This window comes from Sceloporus undulatus, chromosome 5, assembly GCF_019175285.1.
Source record: "Sceloporus undulatus isolate JIND9_A2432 ecotype Alabama chromosome 5, SceUnd_v1.1, whole genome shotgun sequence".
Lineage (NCBI taxonomy): Eukaryota > Metazoa > Chordata > Lepidosauria > Squamata > Phrynosomatidae > Sceloporus > Sceloporus undulatus.
Window position 1 is genome coordinate 14,581,088 of NC_056526.1, and position 20,513 is coordinate 14,601,600.

Below are 20,513 nucleotides of genomic sequence, written 5' to 3' on the forward strand. Positions count from 1 at the left end.
ACACACAAACTCACCAGGAAGAGGAGGAAGGGCTGGCTGACCCCAGGCAAGAAAGCAAGCAACCAACCAACCCGGACCCCTGTTCATGCACCTTGCACTCTCCTTAAAGCGCACCCTGCATGGAGGTGCCACTGCCACCACCACTGGGCTCTCCTTCTCCTCCCCTCACCTCATCCCGCTCCTGGTGGGTGGCTACAGTCCTGGATCTCCTGGTGGTCCTACTCCTCCTGGGACTTGTGGCCCTCAGATGAAGTCCCTTTGCCCCTAATGACAGCACAGCCATGTGCACATACCGCCACTGGGGACAACGCAGGCTTCGCACCCGCAGATACTAAAATCCGTGGATGGCAAGTCCACGGATACCGAGAGTCGACTATATTATAAAACCATTAACATACATTTATAAGAGCACACATACAAATTGAAAAATCATGATTTAAAATGAATTAGGTAAGCCTGCCAGAAAAAAATATGTCTTTAATGCTGTTTTAAAAATAGTCAGCATTTGCAGCTGTTAAATCACTTCTGGCAGGTCATTCCACAGTCTGGGGGTAGCAGAAGAAAAAGTTCTCTGGGGAACCATTGCCAGTCAAGTTCTGGTCAGTAGGAGCAAGTATTTCTCAGAGGACCTGAGCATACAAGGCAAATTGTACAAGAGAGGGTGATCCTTTAGATAACCTGGACTCAAACTACTACTGTATATACTCAGCTACAAGTCTAGAAATTTTAGTCAAAAAATTGACCCACAAAAACTGGCTTGACTTATCCACGACTCAGTGTAAGTAATACTTTAACTCATATATATGGAGCCATCCCCTTTTCTGAATAGAGTGGTAAAAGGCGAGAGCTTAGTCCACCCTGGGAGCACCAAAAAGAAGCATGGATTCCCTGTATTCTCTCATCTATCCTGCCTTTAGGATAAGCACAAACAGTTAATGTCTGCTGGAATTTTCTAAGTTCTTGGCATCATTTTCCTTTGATTCATCCTTTACATCCTTTGTTACTTGATCCTAAGTTTTACCCTCGACTTGTCAAAATCCATAATTTTGGTCTCCAAACCTGCCCTTGACTTATACATGAGATTGATTGATAGTTGAGTATATATTGTATGTGCATGAGGTGTCTGAGGTCTGTCTGCTAAGGATAGACAGCTAAAGAAATAACTCCATCTTGAGGAGTGGTCTATCTCTGACTCATTATGCCATTTACTGGTTTGTGTTCCTACAAATTTCCTCATTCTAAAATTCTCAACTATTGCCCCTGCCACCAATACATAGCTTAATAATTATGAGCGCTTCTTCAATATGTAGCTGTATTTACTTAGTTATGAAATCATTGGTGATTTGAGACCAGTATCTGTCCACTCCACTACTGTTTTTTAAACCTAACCTAATGTAATTTACTTGGTGTTTCTTACTTTTATCATGATTCCATACAATGGCAGTGCTCTGGAAACTCTTGAAGAGTTCAACACACACACACACACACACACAAACTGAACGATAATGGGCCAATCATTCTCCTCCCTCTGGCCTAATATTTTTGCTCTGCATAGTGTGTCACAGTGAACATAAAAGAAGTGTGTGAGTGCGCGCGTGCGCGCGTGAATATATATACAAAATTCATGCACTGCAATGCGGTACAATGACTAATTTTACTTGATTCCTAACACATGAACGGTTATTTCAGGTACACAAAATGTCCCTGATAGTTCTACTGTTTTTCTTTTGATATTCTATCGTTTTTCTGTCTGCCTCTCCTGTGCTCAGGGAAGAAAACTAAACAGAGTAGAGACTCTCTGGCACAAAGACATCAAGGCCATATCCGAGAGAACAATCCAAGCAGCAGTCTGAGCTTCCATTCAGCCCTTGTTTAAAGCCTTCTCGCAGCAGGCAGGTCTAATTTCCTTCATGTTCTTAAATGAAAACAGCATTATGTTTTTAAAATGTAAGAGGGAGATGATGACAATAATGTTGATAATGAAGAAGCTGGATTATAGAGAGAAGAAAACTCTTTGCCTAGATCCCTTTAACATCTTTTTGGCTGTAGCAAATTATTTGCTCATAGGTTATTGTTTTTGTCTTTCTCCAAAGAAAATGTGCTCCTATAGCAGTTCAAACGCAGGCAAATTCATGTTCATGGTCTGGATACAGTGAATGGCTATTGAGGGAAGGGAGGCAGTGTGAAATGTGACAGGTTGTCATCACACGGCTGAACAAAGACCCAATGGTCATGTTTGCTGAGGAACCTGGATCTCTGAAAGACACCTTGGATATTTAAAAATGTATCAGTTTAAAACCCATTATTTTCAAGTTTACAAGCTAACTTTACGGTCCAAAACACACTGCAGAAATAAGACCATTTTCACTGGCCTGGCTTAATGCTAGAGAATTTGGGGAACTGTAGTTTTGTGAGACATTTAGCCTTCTCTGTCAGAGAGCTCTGGTGCCACAATAAACTACAATTCCCATGGCCCCTAGTACTGAGCCAGGGCAGTTAAAGTGGATTATTCCTGCAGTGTGTTTTGGACCTATGGTAAAAGACAAGAAATATTGTAGGAAAATACACACAAGAATGAGCCATCCTTAACATACCTACAACCAATTGCTAAACATTTTTGAGAATCAGATGTAAGTGGCAATTGCTATTTTTTGGCAGAGACAGTGGCTAGGTAGAGGGGAGGAGGTAGGTTTTCACAATTTGTATTTACTGGCTTTTCTGAAATTACGACCCTTTCTTTACATTGTCTTTAGCATGATACTACTTTAGTTTAATATACCAACATTGTGTACAGAAAAAAAAAATCCTCATTTATCCCAACGCATTAAACAGTGGCATAAGCACCATCCTTCTCTTTAACAAATTAGCTTTAAGCAAAGCCATCATTTCCAAGTATGTGGCTTGTGTTAACAATTTCATCCATATTTAACTAACAAGATGTTCTCCATGATCAAGAGGATTTGGATCCTGCCAGTTAATGTTTTGTTAATAGCTCTGGCCATTATAAAACTCCTAGAATGGAATGAGTTTGTTTTGGAACACAGCCAATGTAATAATGCTGTGACAAAAGCTAAAAAAGAATTCAAATGGGATACATTCACAGTTCCTATCCTCCTTCAAATTGAAAACATAAGCCATTTAATGCAAATATAATGTGATGAAATTTTCTATTGCAGTACCCAAATTAGTCATTTCTATGTGATGTATTTTATTACATACCATAAGTTGGAGGCATCTAACACTGTATAATGACAAGAATGGGATGGAACTGTGACCATTTCCCTCCTCCCCTCCTATATGCAATTTTCTTCTTTGTCTTTTTTTCTGGTGAAATGTGGTTCAGTATTATTGCACAGATGTTAATGTTAAAGATGTTTTACATAAAGGGTTTGTACTTCAAATTCTGGTTAAAGGTAATCGTGACTAGTGTCCAATATCAATGTGGATATAATCCACAGTTAACTATGAAAAGGAAGGGGAAGGGATTTTGTTTAAGGTGGAGGAAAGGGATGTAAGCCTTTATACACATCCTAACTTTTAGACATTTATGAAATACAAAAACTGGTACTTCATAAAATACATACCTGCCCTTTCATGGCACTCTTATATTCTCATAACATGACTACTGTATTTAGAACATCTTCCATTCTAGAAACTGTTCAGCCTCTCTTTTTTCACCCCATCAGGCTTTTAATTTTTCAGTGCTTATAAAGTTTTTAGCAAACTTAATCAATACAGCTGATTTTCAAGCCATGCTTCTTTTAACTACAGCTGCTAACAGATGCTAACACGTGAATAGGGTAATATGCCGTAACTGCACAAGCAGCTTATCTTGTTTATGTGCATGTATACTCTTCTCTATCACAAGTATTTTAACTTATAATCCCCCTCCTCCCACACACTAAAACTGGAAAAAGGGCCAAGGAAGTGGATAAAAGCTTGGATGTAGTCAAGTTTTCATGCTGCATTAAAAACAAAGATGGTGCTAGAGAGGTCTACAAGACAATTCTGTTTGCATGAGTTTAACATAAATATAAACCTCAGATCAGTCTGTGGCTACCTGATTTTCAGCATGACTATGTCCCATGATTGGCATGAGAACAAGAACTACATGCCAAAGATCTGAAATGTACAAGTCAAAACAAAACAAAACAAAATAAAATTCAAAGAAATTTAATGATACTAATTCACCTGTATCCTCTTTTTGCATTTTAAGGCTTTTGACAGGGTTCCCCATAACATTCTTGCAAACAAGTTAGTGAAATGTGGACTAGACAATGTAACTTACATGGATTTGTAATTGGTTGACTGGCCAAACCGAAGGGGTGCTCAACAATGGCTCCTTTTCATCCTGGAGAGAAGTGACCAGTGGGGTGCCACATGGTTCTGTCCTGGGCCCAGTGCTATTCAACATCTTTATCAATGACTTGGATGTCAGAATTGGGGGCGTACTTATCAAATTTGCAGATGACACCAAACTAGGAAGAGTAGCTAATACCTCAGAGGACAGGATCAAAATTCAAAATGACTTTAATAGATTAGAAAGCTGGGCCAAAGCTAACAAAATGAATTTCAACACGGAGAAATGTAAGGTACTGCAACTAGGTTGAAAAAATGAAATGAACAGATATAGGATGGGTGACACCTGGCTGAACGAGATTATGTGTGAAAGGGATCTGGGAGTCCAAGTAGACCACAAATTGAACATGAGTCAACAGTGCGATGTGGCAGCTAACAAGGCCAATGCAATTTTAGGCTGCATCAATAGAAGTATATTGTCTAGATCAAGGGAAGTAATAGTGCCACTCTATTCTGCTTTGGGCAGACCCCACCTGGAATATTGTGTCCAGTTCTGAGCACCACAGTTCAAAAAGGACGTTGAGAAACTGGAGTATGTTCAAAGGAGGGCGACTAAAATGGTGAAGGGTCTGGAAACCATGTCCTATGAGGAATGACTTAGGGAGCTGGGGATGTTTAGCCCGGAGAAGAGAAGGTTAAAGGGTGATATGACAGCCCTGTTTAAATCCTTGAAGGGATGTCATATTGAGGAGGGAGCTAGCTTGTTTTCTGCTGCTCCAGAGACTAGGACCCGGAGCAATGGATGCAAGCTCCAGGAAAAGAGATTTCACCTCAACATTAGGAGGAACATCCTGACAGTAAGGACTGTTCGACAGTGGAACAAATTCCCTCGGAGTGTAGTGTACTTCCTTAGAGGTCTTTAAACAGAGGCTGGATGACCATCTGTCGGGGATGCTTTGATTGAGATTTCCTGCAAGGCAGGAGGTTGGACTGGATGGCCCTTGCAGTCTCTTCCAATTCTATGATTCTATGATCTTGCATTGAAATTTTATGACTCTTTGTTTCCCAGAACCCGCACATCCAAAGTGAGGGATGTCCTCTGCCTGTACTGATATGTCTCTAGATCATCTTAAATGACAACCAAAATAGCATCTTGATAAAATGTAGGTCTGTGACTTTAACACTATTGTTTTTTCTTTTCCTCCTGTACTGTATGATTTTTAACATCTTTGATTGATGAAGCCAGTGGAACTTCGAAAGATTGCATGGTGAGTTTTGTGCTTTTTTGGTTTGCCCGATGAAGGTGTATCTGTTTTGTGGATTCTGGATATTATTGTGTTCAGCAAGGGTGGAAATACCTTCATCTTTCATGGAAAGTTAGTGGTGGAACTACACTATTGGATTTTACTGTTAGAAGTGGGGAGTCTGACAGATACTTAGGGGAAGAGTCCACCTTAGCCTCTTAATGAAAAGCTGTCTACTTAGAAAGGAGAGCTGGGTGATACAGTAGATAAATATGGAACAGTCTTTCTAGGAGACAGAATTCATGTATAATTGTTACACCATCTACTTGTAAATATTTAGGGTAAGGAGTCATAAGTCAAAATAAATGTTAGTTTTAGTTAGTATCTGAAACTTGCTTACAGTCTTTTTTTCTTGGCAACCAAGGTAATACACATACATTTCAAAAGCCCTTTAAAGCTCCAACTTAGATTTTAGAGTAAAAATGAAACTGAAGCACAGTATGAAACCCACTAGGCGACCTTGGACAAGTCAATGCTCTTAGCCTCAGAAGGAAAAGTCAAACCACCTCTGAACAAGCCTTTTCACGAAAAGCCCATGATAGGTTTGCCTTAGGGTCACAATGTGGTGGAAATGACTTGAACCCAGAGAGAATAGCATACACTGAGACTAAGATGGAAGGATTGTGAAATAGTGAAGTCAAACTACTCACCCTCTTGTTTCTTCATCATGCCCTTTTCCTCTCTGTATTTTAATCCACTGTTCCAACTGCAACATTGAATTAGTTCTCTGTATAACACGTTCAGATTCTATGTGTGAGTGAATGGCATTGTGATGGAACCCATCTCCAGAGTCTCCCAGAATAAGGTTGACAGCTTTCTCTGATCCATTTAAATGAACGGGCCTGTAGTGTCCTGATGGAATTGTGCTTGTTGGCAAAGTCCCATACTCTGACCCCAGAGAATTCAGTTTTACACTGTTGATTTTTGTTAAGGGTCTATCACACCCAACTTTTTGAAATCCATACTTTTCTGCCTCTAAAGTCTTTTTATCTTCCACTTTGCTCACTTCTTTGTTCCGCTGATTATTCTGTGCCTCTGGTTTTATTAACACTCGGTGGTTTGCAATATTATTCACTTCACGAGGGGGTGTGTTTTCAACAGTTATTTTGTCTGTTCTAAAAAATAAAAAGGAAGAAACACACACAGGAAAACAATTTGCTTAAACAAGTACGATTTCATTGTCTGAAGAGTATGCCATCTCTTCAATCTTGCAGGTCACACAGCACTGAACATGGGACACAACAATATCAAATATACAGTACATTACAGGCCTCAGCAAAAGTGCTGACCTCTGAATGCACCGGATGTAATTATAGCCAGACCAAAAAGATGCCTTTGGCACAGCCTGATCTCCCTGCTTTAATAAACCCTGAATCATACTGCCTTAAAAACAGAAGATGTGAAAAGTGAGGACTGAATCTGGCAAACCTGTTGCTTACACATAGTGGGGGAAGCAGGACTGTGTCCACATGTTTTACTAACCACTGAGCTCCTACGTCACCTTTGTGCTTGTTGGATGTCCAAACATACTGGCATATAATTTCCATAGCATATATACCCCTCTTTGCAGTTTAACTATTTCAAGGCTCAATGGGTGCAAAAAGCAATATTAGGCTGCCACCACACTCTGAATCATTCTTTGAAGTTTATGCATTAAATATAGATGCAAAGGGTAAGACAGATTTCAGTGCATATGCATTTCCCTGGGACCTGGAACCCTGATTGACTGGAGTTCCAGAATCCATGGAAGCCTATGGGCACAGATAACTTTGCAATAATGTTGGAGCATAAGAAAACACACATCATTGGGGAAGGGCCAGCAGTGCAGCCCCACTGCCTCTTTTTACACAAGTTGCTCTTCTGTACATGTAATGTGAGAAAAGGGCTTATAAATGAAACATCCAACACATTTAAATTCATACTGCACACCCAATATCCCACATATAATATAGGAACTGAGTATATAATCGAGGCCTATGTGATTTGGTTTTTTCATATGTAAGTGCCATGGAAGCAAAATGTTCAAATGTGGCAGTCCAGTGGGCCTGGAAAGCATTCCCATCATATGTGGGTGCCAAATTTGTCCAAATAAGTTCAGAAGGACTCCTAAATAATACTCCATACACTGAACTTGCATTTCAAGAAGGAGGAAGTTTTTTCTGTTTGAATGTATTACATGTGCATCATACATATTTAACCCTATTGCCTTCCCAGTACAGCTGAGCGAGCATAAAAATGCAATATAATACAATGAAACAAAAACAGAATGTTTGAACAAAATACAGTAGTAGAATACGCAACAATAAGTCAAATGAGGATAGCAGAGGAAAAAGACAATGGCTGGTTTACTGTTTGGGAATTGCGGCTTTGTAAATGGCCTTATATGTGTGCAAAATTAGTAGTTTTGCTATGTCCATATTCCCATAGGCAGTGCCATGATGTTACAACATACAGCCAATGGCAGCAAATAAAATAACTGATGGACTATTGCCTGATGTGCACTGGGAACCAATGCACATTGGGGCACTCCCCAATATACATAAAAACATTGGCTAAGAGATATATATCCACTGGTATGATGAATACACCATTATTAAGATTCACTACCTTCTTTAACCAACATTAGTTTCTACAGAAAAAGTATGAATCACATGCTTCACTATCTATATCTCAAATCCTTAATTAGTTACCTCTCTTTGACAGTCTTTCAGGGAATCTCTATAAAGGGCCACCATGCTTCTAAAAAATTATTGTAGTCCCTTTAATAAAGTTTGTTAGTTTTTCCATTTCTGCAATTTCTACTGATTTGTGTATATTAAATATTTGTAAAGGAATTCCTTTATATAGAATCTGACAACTGTAGAAGAGGACAAATTTTTTTAGAGGAAATATCTTAAGACTGTATGAAGCTGGAAAAGCACACTTTGTAATTTCTTTTTTGTAATCACAGCCTTTGGAATCTTGCTTCATTTCAAGCCAAAGTCTTTTGTAATACACACACACACACAAACAGAGAGAGAGAGAGAGAGAGAGAGAGAGAGAGAGAGAGAGAGAACTGTCAAGCTCACAGACAGCTTATACCAAGCATTTTACCATATAAAGGGGAATGTTATTCTATTTTACACTTCACATGGTCACTGACATCATCAATTGACTTCATTTTGTGGGTGTTCATGTCAGTTATCATTTATCTTTTGAAAAACACTTGCGGCTTCTGTAATTACAGCAGTTGAAATATGTGCTGACTTGAACTGTGGTGTAACATACAGTAATTGTATCCTTTCAGAAGCGGTAACAGCTGAACAGTTAGCATATTACCCATAAGAAATTCAGACGCTGACAGATCCACCAATTTTTATAGTAAATTTCTGATTCCTTCTCTGTCGTGTTCCATTTTTATGTCATTCTCCTCTTCTGACTCAACTCCTAGCCAGAACCTCAGCACTCCTCTCCAGATTGAGATCAATCATATAATCTACTGCATAGCCCTCTTCTCATACTGATCCTTGTTGTGAGATCCCAAACACTGGGGCGAAACAAACCGGCCAACAAAGCTAGCTTCCAGCTGGCTTGGGATTGTGGTGTGCAGGCGTGGGCTAGCTTTCAGACACTCAGGCAGTGTGGCATTTACACATCGCATGCTGCAGGAGCACCGTAAAATTGTGGTGGGGCAGGAAAAGTCGGCTTTTTGCTGGTGCAAAAAGGTGAGGCAATTTGCTGCTTCTTTTTGGGACAGCAAAAAGGTGGATCGGGGCCGCAGTGTGTGGTTGCCACGGCCCCAATCTTGCTTTCTCAGGGGTGGTTTCAAGATGCCCCTTTGGGGCAGTCTGTTCCACCCCACTGTCATCTAGTTCCTACTCCTCCACTTTTAATTACCATTTGTTTTGCCCAGTCTTGAAACATTCATCTTCCTCCAATGTTAAGCATTTCTTTAGTGTCCCATGTAAACCAGTTGCTTGCCTTCCATGTCTCCTCCTGATAGTTTAAGTGTAGCATACATAGAAAGTATTTCTTCCAGGGATGCCAAAGATCTTTTCTGCCAAAACTAAAGGCCACTTTCTCCTTTTTTTCCTCTAGCAGCTGAAAACTTAGTTTTACCAATGTAAATGTTGGTATGCATGTCTAATGTCTTTTACGTACAGCCTTCCCCAACAGCATGGAATTGTTACAAGAGGTGTTGTGGATTCTAACTTGACATCGAATTTTTAGCTTCCTCTTTACTATTGTTAAAATGCTAAGCGTGTTGCAAGATAACTTTTCTCTTTTTGCCAGGATAATAGAGAAAAGAAAACCCAGGGGGGAAAGGCTGGAAGAACTCATGTTGTAATTTTATCAGCTACCCATGTGTATAATGGGAATATTTTGATTTTTGTTTAAAACAAATACAATTACAGACACAGAAAAAAAACTACAAGATAAACAATAAAATGATTCAAATCTATACAAGAAGAAATAAAAAATGTTCCTTATGAAACATAAATCCTCAATGTTCTTCCCATCACTTCAGAAAAGTTATATATAAAAGGTAGGTGTCTATGTACTGAATCTTTCCATAAATATACACAAGAAGTAGATATGTTAATTTAATCTGAACTGCTTTCAGCAGTTCAGCAAATGGTTGCTATTATTGTTTTATTTTTATCTACTTCTTGGTTAACAGAACCTAAAATATATAGTACGTGCATATATTCCTAACAATAGGTGTATTTACAATATTACTTGTGCAGAATTAGAGCATTCATGTTTTTGAGTAGTGTCAACAACCTCTGGTGCTCCAGATATCCTCAGATTGCAACTCCGATTATCTCATTTCAGTACAGCCAATAGCGAGACATGTTGGGGATTGTATTCTAACAACACCTGGAGGGCCATAAGCTGCTCACTCAATATTTGAAGATGTAATCCTTATTTTACTTCTATTGTATTATCCAATTGTAAAATAAACATGTTAGTCCTTTATATAAAATGATTTAGATATCTATGGAACCTGAGCATCTATAGAAAAGATAGTAATTCCTACCATATATGGCTGGGTTTGTATATGTGTATCTGCATTTGTTGACATTCTTAGAAACATGATGGGGCAAAGGCAGGAGGCTAGTGAGTCCTGCCTACACTGCACTTTTATGACTGTTTTTGAATATGCCATTGTACCTCAATACTTTGTAGAGGTCTTGGACATGCTTTGGTTGACCTGCCTTGCATGAGATTAGCCTGATATGCAGCCAAAATTTTTCTATAGCTACAAAGTATAGGGGGAAGATCTGCAACAACAACAAAAAAGTTATCTTTAACAGAGGGCTTGCTGACATTAGGAATATTCTCACTGAGGGATCCTTGGATCCCCAAAAGCAAATCTGAAAATTACTGGTCTAGATATAACTTGGGTGTATTGGTCTTTTCTCTTCCCATCATCTTTTCCTTCAAACAAATTTGAAACTTGTTTACTAAAATCTTTTTTTCTGCTCATTCCATTCCTTAGCTTTAATCTCTGTACTATAGTACATTTAAGCTTAACAATAAAAAAATCTATATTTTCAATTTTCTTCCTTTAACTTGTGTCTCCTTATATCTCATTTCACTCTTAGTTTGATTTTAACTAGTTATTACATAGATACCACATTCTTCAAGTATCAGTTTGCATGAATATTGAATAAACTATAAAATTTAAGTATGGAGCCAAAATAAGAAAACAGTGAGATTCTACTAATAATTTAAGGCACACCACTAATCAATTGCATATAATAGAACACAATTATTCTACCATAACTCTGCTTCATGAAAATGTTCAGCTGACAGTACTTTGATGAAAGTGTCAAGAGTTATATGCAATAAATACATGCATAATTGATTTTTCAATACAGAACCAGATTTTTGCTTTGGGGAAGTAAAATTTAATAAGGAAGAAAAACATATTTTAAGATTTTATTATATAATTTGGAATGAGACAACTCATTCTATGGAATTATCTAAAACTGGGTAGAGCCATAAGCATAAATGAAACCACATATCAATAGCAGGTACATTTCTATATGACTTATCAGTGCATTTAAGCACCCCTAAGCAGTTTACTATCTGTAAGTTAATTGCCCCCAACAAGCTGGGTACTTATTTTAGCGACCTATGGAAAGATGCAAGGCTGACTGGATCCTGGAACCCTGCCTGGCATCGAATTCACAACCCTGTGGCTGTACCAGCCTTTAATCACCAGGGCTTCCATAAAAGACTCATATAAAAGCTTGCTTCATTCTTTGAGAGACTATTTTAAATGACTGTTTAAATGACCGTTTGCTTATTTAAAACAGTTAGGATTAATTATTCTCACTAGAACCCCTCATGACATTATTAAAATTTGGTAGGTGTGTGCACGCGTTTGTATAACACCTCCAAAAGACATCATTATGTGAGAGCACTTACCATCAGGTCTCTAAGGTAAAATAACTAGTTAAATGTGTAAAATGAAAACCCAGAAAATATGAGACAGAATCAGAAAAGGCAATAAGTTACTGATTCTAAAAAACAAGATATAGAGATTGCTTGTCCCTGGTGAAGATATATTTGCTTCAAAATGGTTTGATAAAAGGGAAAGTTAAGTGGTTTCATGTGGATTTACTGGATATAATGTTAATAGAGTATTTCTAAACCATCTAATTCAGCAGGTGAATCAATATCCATGGGCTTGCCATCTGTGGATTTAATCATCTGTGGTTGGCAAGCCTCATTGCTATGAATGGGGGTGCATGTGTGTTAGTGGCCGCACACATGTTGTACATGGCACTGAAATCAATGGGACTTGAGGTCTTGCATTTTTCTTTATCTGCTGGGGGAGAGGGGTTCCAGAACGGATCCCTCGTGGATACAAAGGGTGGACTGTATCACAAAAGCTTTGCATCCTGAATTCATAGAAAATTAAATAGAATGTACGTCAGCCCACAGATTTCTATTTTATGTTAAAATGTTTTGCTTTTCACAGATTTCTTAGCTAAAATGATGGGAACAGTTACAGATGAGTGCTAATGTATTGATTATTATGGGAAAATCACATTAAGTTGCAGTTTACTGTACGGTATCACTGTTATATAAAACCATTTTATAAAATAGGATAATTGGCCACTAAGATATTCTTATCACATTTACAATTCATCATCCCATTACTGACAAACTGGGATCAAGGTCTAGCCACAAACGTCACAGACTGTGCACTGATAATGGACATATACTTGTCTTCTTCTCCAGCTCCGGAAGACCACAATGAAAGCCATTTCCCTGAAAACAACTGAACCTTCACAGAGAGGGAGTGAAATCCAATGAAAAGTTTGAATAAACGGAGAGAAATGTAGCAATTTACTTCTGTGACATAAATGCTGTTTTAAAATGCAACTTTATTTAAGTATCCATCTTGTTGGGGCTTTACAAAACAGAGATGTGTTGTCATGTTTTAATATGAAAATTAAAACATACACACACAAACAAACAACAAAACAGAAGTACTTCAAAGCATATCTCCTCCAGATAATACAATGAAGGCTGAGACTATAAGCTGAAAAAGATTTTATGGAATTGCTATATTGCATTACCTTTTCACAGGCTCTGTCTGTACAAGAGCTGCATCTATCATGGCTTTCATCCACAACTCCATTTCCTTCCCTGTATCTGTGCAGAAATAATAGGTCCTCATATTTGGATGAGCTGCCTAATTGGAAATGACATGGTAATTTTGGTGGGAAAGAAGTTAACAAGAGCCTGTAAAAAAAAAGAGAGAAATATATATTACACCATGTTACTCAGTAATTCACTGATTTCAAGATGCAGGTTGGTTCCAGACTAGAACAACGTTATTCATCATTATGCTAATCATTCATGGCAATTATACCAGGAAAAACCACATTATTATTAAATTTGTAAGGCCTGTTATTTCCCAATGCACCAGCTGTGCTTCTAAATGATTTTTATGAATTTGGGGGGGGGGGGGGGAGTAACTACTGTGCTGGCACAAAGTTTATAGAAATATTGTTAGGTATTTAGGAGCAGGACAGAATGGGAAGTTGTAAAACAAATACTCACCCATTGAAATTTGCAGTGTGATTCAGCTTACTCATCGTCAAAAACAGCACAGTAAAGTTCAAATTGGAAAAAAAAGAGTGAGGAATATTTAACAGAAGAGGAGCTTTAATTCATTATGCATACATTTTTAAAAATCCTGACAAACTGATGCTAGCATTAAAGGGCTCAGTTTAAAGACTATTATTTTGTGCTTGTTGAAGTCAACAGAAAAGCCTTTAGACTTCTAGACAACAGAATGGCAGTTTCCCCCTATCTTGCAATCTACAAAATAGTTTACAATTAAAGCTTGTTCGACTAAATTCCACAAACCTGAGGATTAATAATATCCTTACCTTAAAAGCATATTTACGGTTGATGTGATCTTCAGAAGAAAGCATGGCTATCTGAAAGCTGGGAAGAAGTATGCTCCCCAAAATTCCTTCTTCTTTTTCATCTGGGGACAACATACAATTGGTTGATGACAGTATGATGCTATAGTAGTAGCTTGATCTGCCTTATGCAACACTGTAGTAGATAGCTGTATTTAAACCTTAGTCAAGACACACGAATTTTTAAAATTAAAAATCAGTACAAAATATTACATCCATTACTTTCAGTTAACTTCCATATTTCCTAGCAGTATGCTTATAACAGCTTTTAAAAAAATGTCCTTGCCTTTAGACTAGGGATCCACAAGTGGAGGACATGCTTATAATTCTAACATTCACCTGTTGCCAAAATGAGACAGATGTGTGGAAAAAGCAGTGGGTGTGGCAGTAGGGATTGCTGAAAGCCTTCTTTGTGAGGAAGGCCTAGTTCACCACTTTCTCAAGTCATATAGGCCCATTCCGCACGGGCGGAAAGTACATGCGCAGCATGTACTAGGGTTAAAAAGGGGCGTCCTTTCCGGACGCTCCTAACCCTAGTACGCGCCGAGCGCATACAAAATGGCAGCGCCCGTTCTACATGGGCACCACCATTTTGACGTAGCAGATGCTTAGCGTCTGCATGTCTCGGTGCCATTATGATGCCGCAAGTGCACCATTGGCGCCTTGCAGCATCATAAGGGCGCCGCAAGAAGCTGCATTTTGCAGCTTCTTTTTGTTGCGCGGAGGAGTCGCGCAGTTTGGCCGCTGGGGCTCCTCCCCGCAGCAAATGATGGCACCGGCAGACTGCCCTTTTTGGGCGGTCTGTAAAGCGCCATAGATTTTCTTCAAGCAGTCTATAGAACCAGTTGCTAGTTAGGGCACAGACTGAATGCTAGACCTTCAGACTGTAAAATTAAAAATATGTGGTTGTACTTATGCACTGGGAAGCTCATTTAAACCATATCCAGTATTCCTGAGGCAGAGGCAATCTGAAGCAATGCTATGGAGATCAGCAAGAACCACTTCACGCCTCTAGTCTCACTCTTCTTCTGTGGTGCCCTCTGAGCTGCCACCTATCCATCTTTCACTCAGCATCAACAGAGAACATCTCAGATATAGCCTTTATGAGCTTAGATTGCCAAAGGCTCTCTTCCTGCAAACCGGTTGAAAGTATATCAGCAGAGTGTGATGGCTAGAATTTTTTTCCCCTGACCAACAAGAAATATTTTACTCCATAAATATTATGAATTATTCAGCTGTCCCTGAACAGCTGAATTAAATCTGGATATTATAGTTAATCACTGGAGAGGAGAAGAGGATTTTAATCCTGCTTTAACTCTGCCTCAAGGCAGCATTAAGGTGGAGTGGTTAATGATGCCACTTCAGTAGAAGGACTCGGTGATACATGAAAGCAAACACGCAATTCGTAGTCCATATGCCTGCCAAAGACCCTGGTATGAATGTTACAATCACTGTCACAGAATGAATGCCTGGCCCCAAACAAATCTACCATGTGCAACATCAGAATGTTGAGTATTCAGATAGTGTTTGCTATGTCTGCCTTTAATGACAACTATGAAGTAAAATGATGCTGCTTTTCTAAAGCGAGCATGGAGACTGTAAGACAGGCTATAAAAGAGCCATGCGATTAATGCCTAAGCATAAACCTTCTGTAATACAGAAAGTACAAGTCATCTAACCATGTATACTTTGGGGTTCAATATACGCAGAATTTTCAGTATGCCAGAGGCCATGGGGGAAAATCCATTTGTCCAAATGTTGCATGAAATACAGCAACATAATCTCAGAAGGTTTTTACTGTCCTTTAAAACATTTTGCTCAAATGCTTCAGTTTCTCTTTTTTAAAACAGTTCTATCTGGAGACAAGTATTTTATTTTATGCATTATCTCTATGTATTATCTTCCTTATCGTGCTGGAAGCATGGAATCCATATAAAGGGTGTGTGTGTATTATATTTATCAACATCATCATTTCATATTCTATGTACAGTTCATCAGTTATGTGACAGTCCTGTGAAAATCAGTGGGATTCATATGGACACACAATGATCAATCCTGGAATACAACTGGCAATGGCAGTGGTTAAGATTTAGAAACAAAGAAGACACAAATCAGAACCTGGCAGAAATATATCCAAATTCAACAACTGACAATGGCAGTGGCTCAGTGCAGAGCAGATGTAATGCTTGTGTCTTGAAAACCATTGTTTTCTACATCATATCTTTGCGTGAGAATGTTCCTTTTCCTACTATTGCTGATATTAACAGAGGTTCAGAGGCAGAAAACATTCAAACCAAGTCAGACCACTAACCAATCTAGGAAATAATAAAAGAAACAATAATAAATAATAATAAAGGAAATAATATCAAATCTTAAGCAGGAATTCAAATTTAAAAACATACTTGCACTATTCCCACTTTTAAAACTACTAAGGCTCTTGCATGACATTCGTCTGCCACCATTTACCAATGCTTTTGCTTGATCCTTGAACCACAACATTCAGTGAGTTATTTCAGTATGGTAGATCCATCGTGCACTTTGGCTGCCTCAAAGCAATGCTCAAGGCAGGCATCTGTAAATGATATACAATTGCTAACAATTTTTTTTACCATAGGTAATGCAGTAATCAAGGATCAGAGTTCCACATCTACTTATTAATCATACCACTGAGTGGACAAATAGGGCAAGCTGTACGAACTATAATATTTTGTCATTAATCCACCATTTCTTAATATAATACTGGTTGTATGTTGCAATGCTGTGTCTGCTAGCTTTAAAAGGAATCACTGTCCAATACAGCATTATTGACCCAGGAAGCCATGCTTCTGGATTAGATTAATTAGATTAAATCTAATTAGATTAATTATGGATTAGATTAATCAAGGAAAGAGCAAACCAGTTTACCCTCAAGAAAGAAGAGTAGACTAGCTGTACCCTCCAAGTGGAGGTAGAACAAGATGAAAACAAAATAGACACTGACTCTATAGAAAGTACAAAGTAGAGTGAGGCTGATGACTGGGTCCCATCTCTCACATTGAAAAGGTTTTGAGATTTCTCTAGGTCAGTGATTTCCAAACTCCAGCCTTCCAGATGTTTTGGACTTCAGCTCCCAGAATGTCAGACTATTGGCCAAGATGGCTGATGCTTCTGGATCCAAAATATCTGAAGGACAGGAGTTTGAGAATCCCTCTTCTAGTTGGTGGATACTTGGTAAAAGTGTATAATCCTCTATCCTAGCTGAAAAACTCAAGCCATTCTCCATCTGAAATCAAACTACTGTACCTAATTTAATGTTAATGACTGGAATGGCTAGATCAATATATAACCTCAGGTATATATGATGCTAGAAATTCTTATATAACCTCAGGAGAATCGCTAGGATACACACACACACACACACTCTCTAATGGGCCCTTGGTATCCACTGGTTTTAATTCCAGGAGTCCCTTTAGATAGCAAAATCCATGTACAGTGGGACCTTGTTATCCACTGGGGTTTGGTTCCAGGACCGACCGTGGATAACAAAATCCGTGGATGCTCATGTCCCATTAAATATAATGGCAGAGCAAAATGATGTCCCTTATATAAAATGGAAAATCAAAGTCTGCTATTTGGAATTTATACTTTCCAAGCTGTGGATGCTTGAATCAGTAGATAAAAAAATCTGTGGATAAGGAGGGTTGACTATATGTTCAAGTTTCCATTAAATACAATGGCACAATAAAATGTCCCTTATATAAAATAGCAAAATCAAGATTTTGGAATTTTTTTGAATATTTTCAAGCTGGGGACGGCTGAATCCATGGATAAAAAATTCATGGATATGGAGGGCTGACTGTACTCAGTCTGAACGTATTTTTATTTGCTCAGAGAATATGAACAGGGAAAAATACAAATAAAAGATCATTTTTCATCACAGGACTTCAATTTGAATGTTTATTCAATTAAATTGTTCTATTGTTTGAAACAAAGGTAAAATTAATCTTTTATACTATAGCAAAAGTAATTAAGAAATGATGAAAAGCAGAAGTTTCACAACATTAGAATAGTAAACCCTTGTCAGGAACAGAAAAACAACTTTAAACATCTTAAGCATAATGAAGGTTGTGTGTGTTTGGACTGAGATGGCTTAATGTTCTGAATAATGGTTCTGATCTGCACAGCTCCATGATAAACATATGGGATCTGTACTGCAGTCTAGTATGGTTGAAAGAACAAGATATAAGCCAAGAAATCTAAGCTTCAAAAACTAACAACAGCCAGGAATTCACCAGGAAAAGGCAAGTCAGCATCTCTCACAACTCTCTCCATAGGAGGATAAGAACAATGGCTCAGCTTACTCAAGTATATAAAGTTTACCAATAGATGTATACATGATTTGAATATTTCAGGATACATGTTACTAAATTAAGTCTGGATACTGTACTGCCTTTCTGCCTTCACCAGTGCCTGAGGAGGTATACTAAAACACATTTAATAATTGTAACAAATCTGGATAACCTGTACAACCTTTTGCAAATGATGTTGCAAAGGAACACACTGTGGACAATGTTTAAAGCTTTGTAATACTGTACAACAATTTGAGGCAATGAGGGTTAACATGTTTGGTGTGTTCTAATAACAATTTCTAACACTTGCAAATGATTACTAGAACATCTGGTTAACTTACTCCATCTGTTTCGATTCCTTCCCAGAGGAAGGGTATATAAATAGCTTTGGTTTATTTATTTATGAAGTCTAAGCAAGTCAGCTTTTATAGTTCTTATCTAGCCTAAAACTAATAATTCAATCAAGTGGAAAACATCAAGTAAATTAGCAACACAGATAAATAAAACCTTTGAGCTTTGTTATGATTAATATTCTCAGCACACACAATGTGATGTTTCTCAAGGAATCTAAAATGGCTGCGAAGGAGTTGTAAACTTGGACAAAGACAACTGTGCTGATTTTTTCCTCTAAACTGGAAAACCCACCAACAATCTGGCCAGCTCTCTAATTATAGTGTAATTTTAGCTCAACCAAAGTCTCCATGTCTAAAATTATAGCACTATAGTTACAGTAATTTTGAATCTACAGTGGCTTGGCTTTTCCACAATCTGTAGTCTTTATGAATAGTTCTGAATTTGTAAAGTGAATACAAAATTAGAACTTTGCACTTCAAATTATGTTGATAAACCTTCAAATATGATTAAAAATTTAAAAAGAAGTGTTAACATTTTAAAACTGCTGCCATGGTTATCTTGGAAATTCTTAGTTTGCACCTCATTATGTTGCCTGGAATTCTGTATTAGTTTTCTTCATTTTAATTTCATCACCACTAGCACCTAAATTTGAGGATTATACACAGTTTTGCTATAGCTTGAAGATATTTTCATTCCAGCATGGCTCTGGTCTGCTGGATGTTCAATTTACATTCTTGGCCAATTTTCTTTAAAGGTGTGTTTATTCCTGCACCATTATTTGACTGGTACTGTATTATCTTTTTTTAAAAAAGCTTTTTATTAAATATATTTTCATAGAATCATAGAGTTAGAAGGGGACATATGGGATATCAGGTCAAACCCCCCCCCCCGAAGGATCTCCAGCATTTTATTTTTTTCATTGAATTGATCAGTTGGAAATCATCTTTTTCTCATTCTGAGGATGAAATGGAAGTCAAAACTATTTTAAATTAATAAAAATAAGAAAACCAACAATTTGACTACTGTTATTCCATGTTTCTTCCAACTCTTTTTTCCCATATGATAAACAAATTGCCAACACTCAATTATTGGCTTTTTGGCCTCTTCTAGACAACTCTCCCCAAAATACTGTCAAATCATTTTATTTCAGCGGTTTTTTAAAGGTACAGTATATTCAATATGAACATAAATATGCATTACTTTCATTTTTCTTATAAACATAGTAACTTGCAAATCTTAAGTATACCAATAATGTAAAAGTATCTCAAGAATAGTTTTTTGTGGGTTTTTCGGGCTATGTGGCCATGTTCTAGGAGAGTTTCTTCCTGACATTTCACCAGCATCTGCGGCTGGCATCTTCAGAGAATGCTTGCCTGGAAAGGAGTTGGGTATATATATATATACTGTGTGACCTGGGAAGGCAGGAGTGATTTGCATGTGTTGCTAATGGCAGGCCTCAGGGTGTGAGGGTCTGCACAAGAGGATTAATGTCTGCTTGATTAGTGTTCATTGTCTGCTGGGAAACCCCTGACCCTGGGAGATTTCTCATTTGCATTTGTTGAATCGTTATCTTGCTATTTTTCAGGACTGGAAGCCAAACCTTGTTGACTTTAAGGGTCTCCTCTTTCCTGTTGAAATTGTCCAGGTGTTTGTGGATTTCAATGGCTTCCCTGTGCATCCTGACATGGTAGTGGCTGGCCTGGTCCAGAATTTCAGTGTTTTCAAACAGTATCTTATGCCCAGGATGGTTTGTAACATGTTCTGCTACTGCTGATTTTTCTGGCTGACCCAGTCTG

General features: G+C 38.0%; 1 protein-coding gene across 17 annotated transcripts in view; it reads right to left on the reverse strand.

The window, feature by feature from the left end:
* The window catches only part of PLEKHA5 (pleckstrin homology domain containing A5), a 216,570-nt gene that overhangs the window by 42,380 nt on the left and 153,677 nt on the right, over positions 1 to 20,513 (reverse strand). For 16 of the 17 annotated variants that reach the window (XM_042466696.1, XM_042466705.1, XM_042466699.1 and 13 more), the window contains 3 exons: positions 14,000 to 14,100; positions 13,181 to 13,296; positions 6,254 to 6,718 (listed from right to left, as the gene is read on the reverse strand). In XM_042466696.1, coding sequence (XP_042322630.1) covers positions 6,254 to 6,718; positions 13,181 to 13,296; positions 14,000 to 14,100 — 682 coding nt within the window. Of the gene's footprint in view, positions 1 to 6,253; positions 6,719 to 13,180; positions 13,347 to 13,667; positions 13,956 to 13,999; positions 14,101 to 20,513 lie in introns of those variants that run through there. The other variant, XM_042466710.1, reaches the window with a different exon arrangement.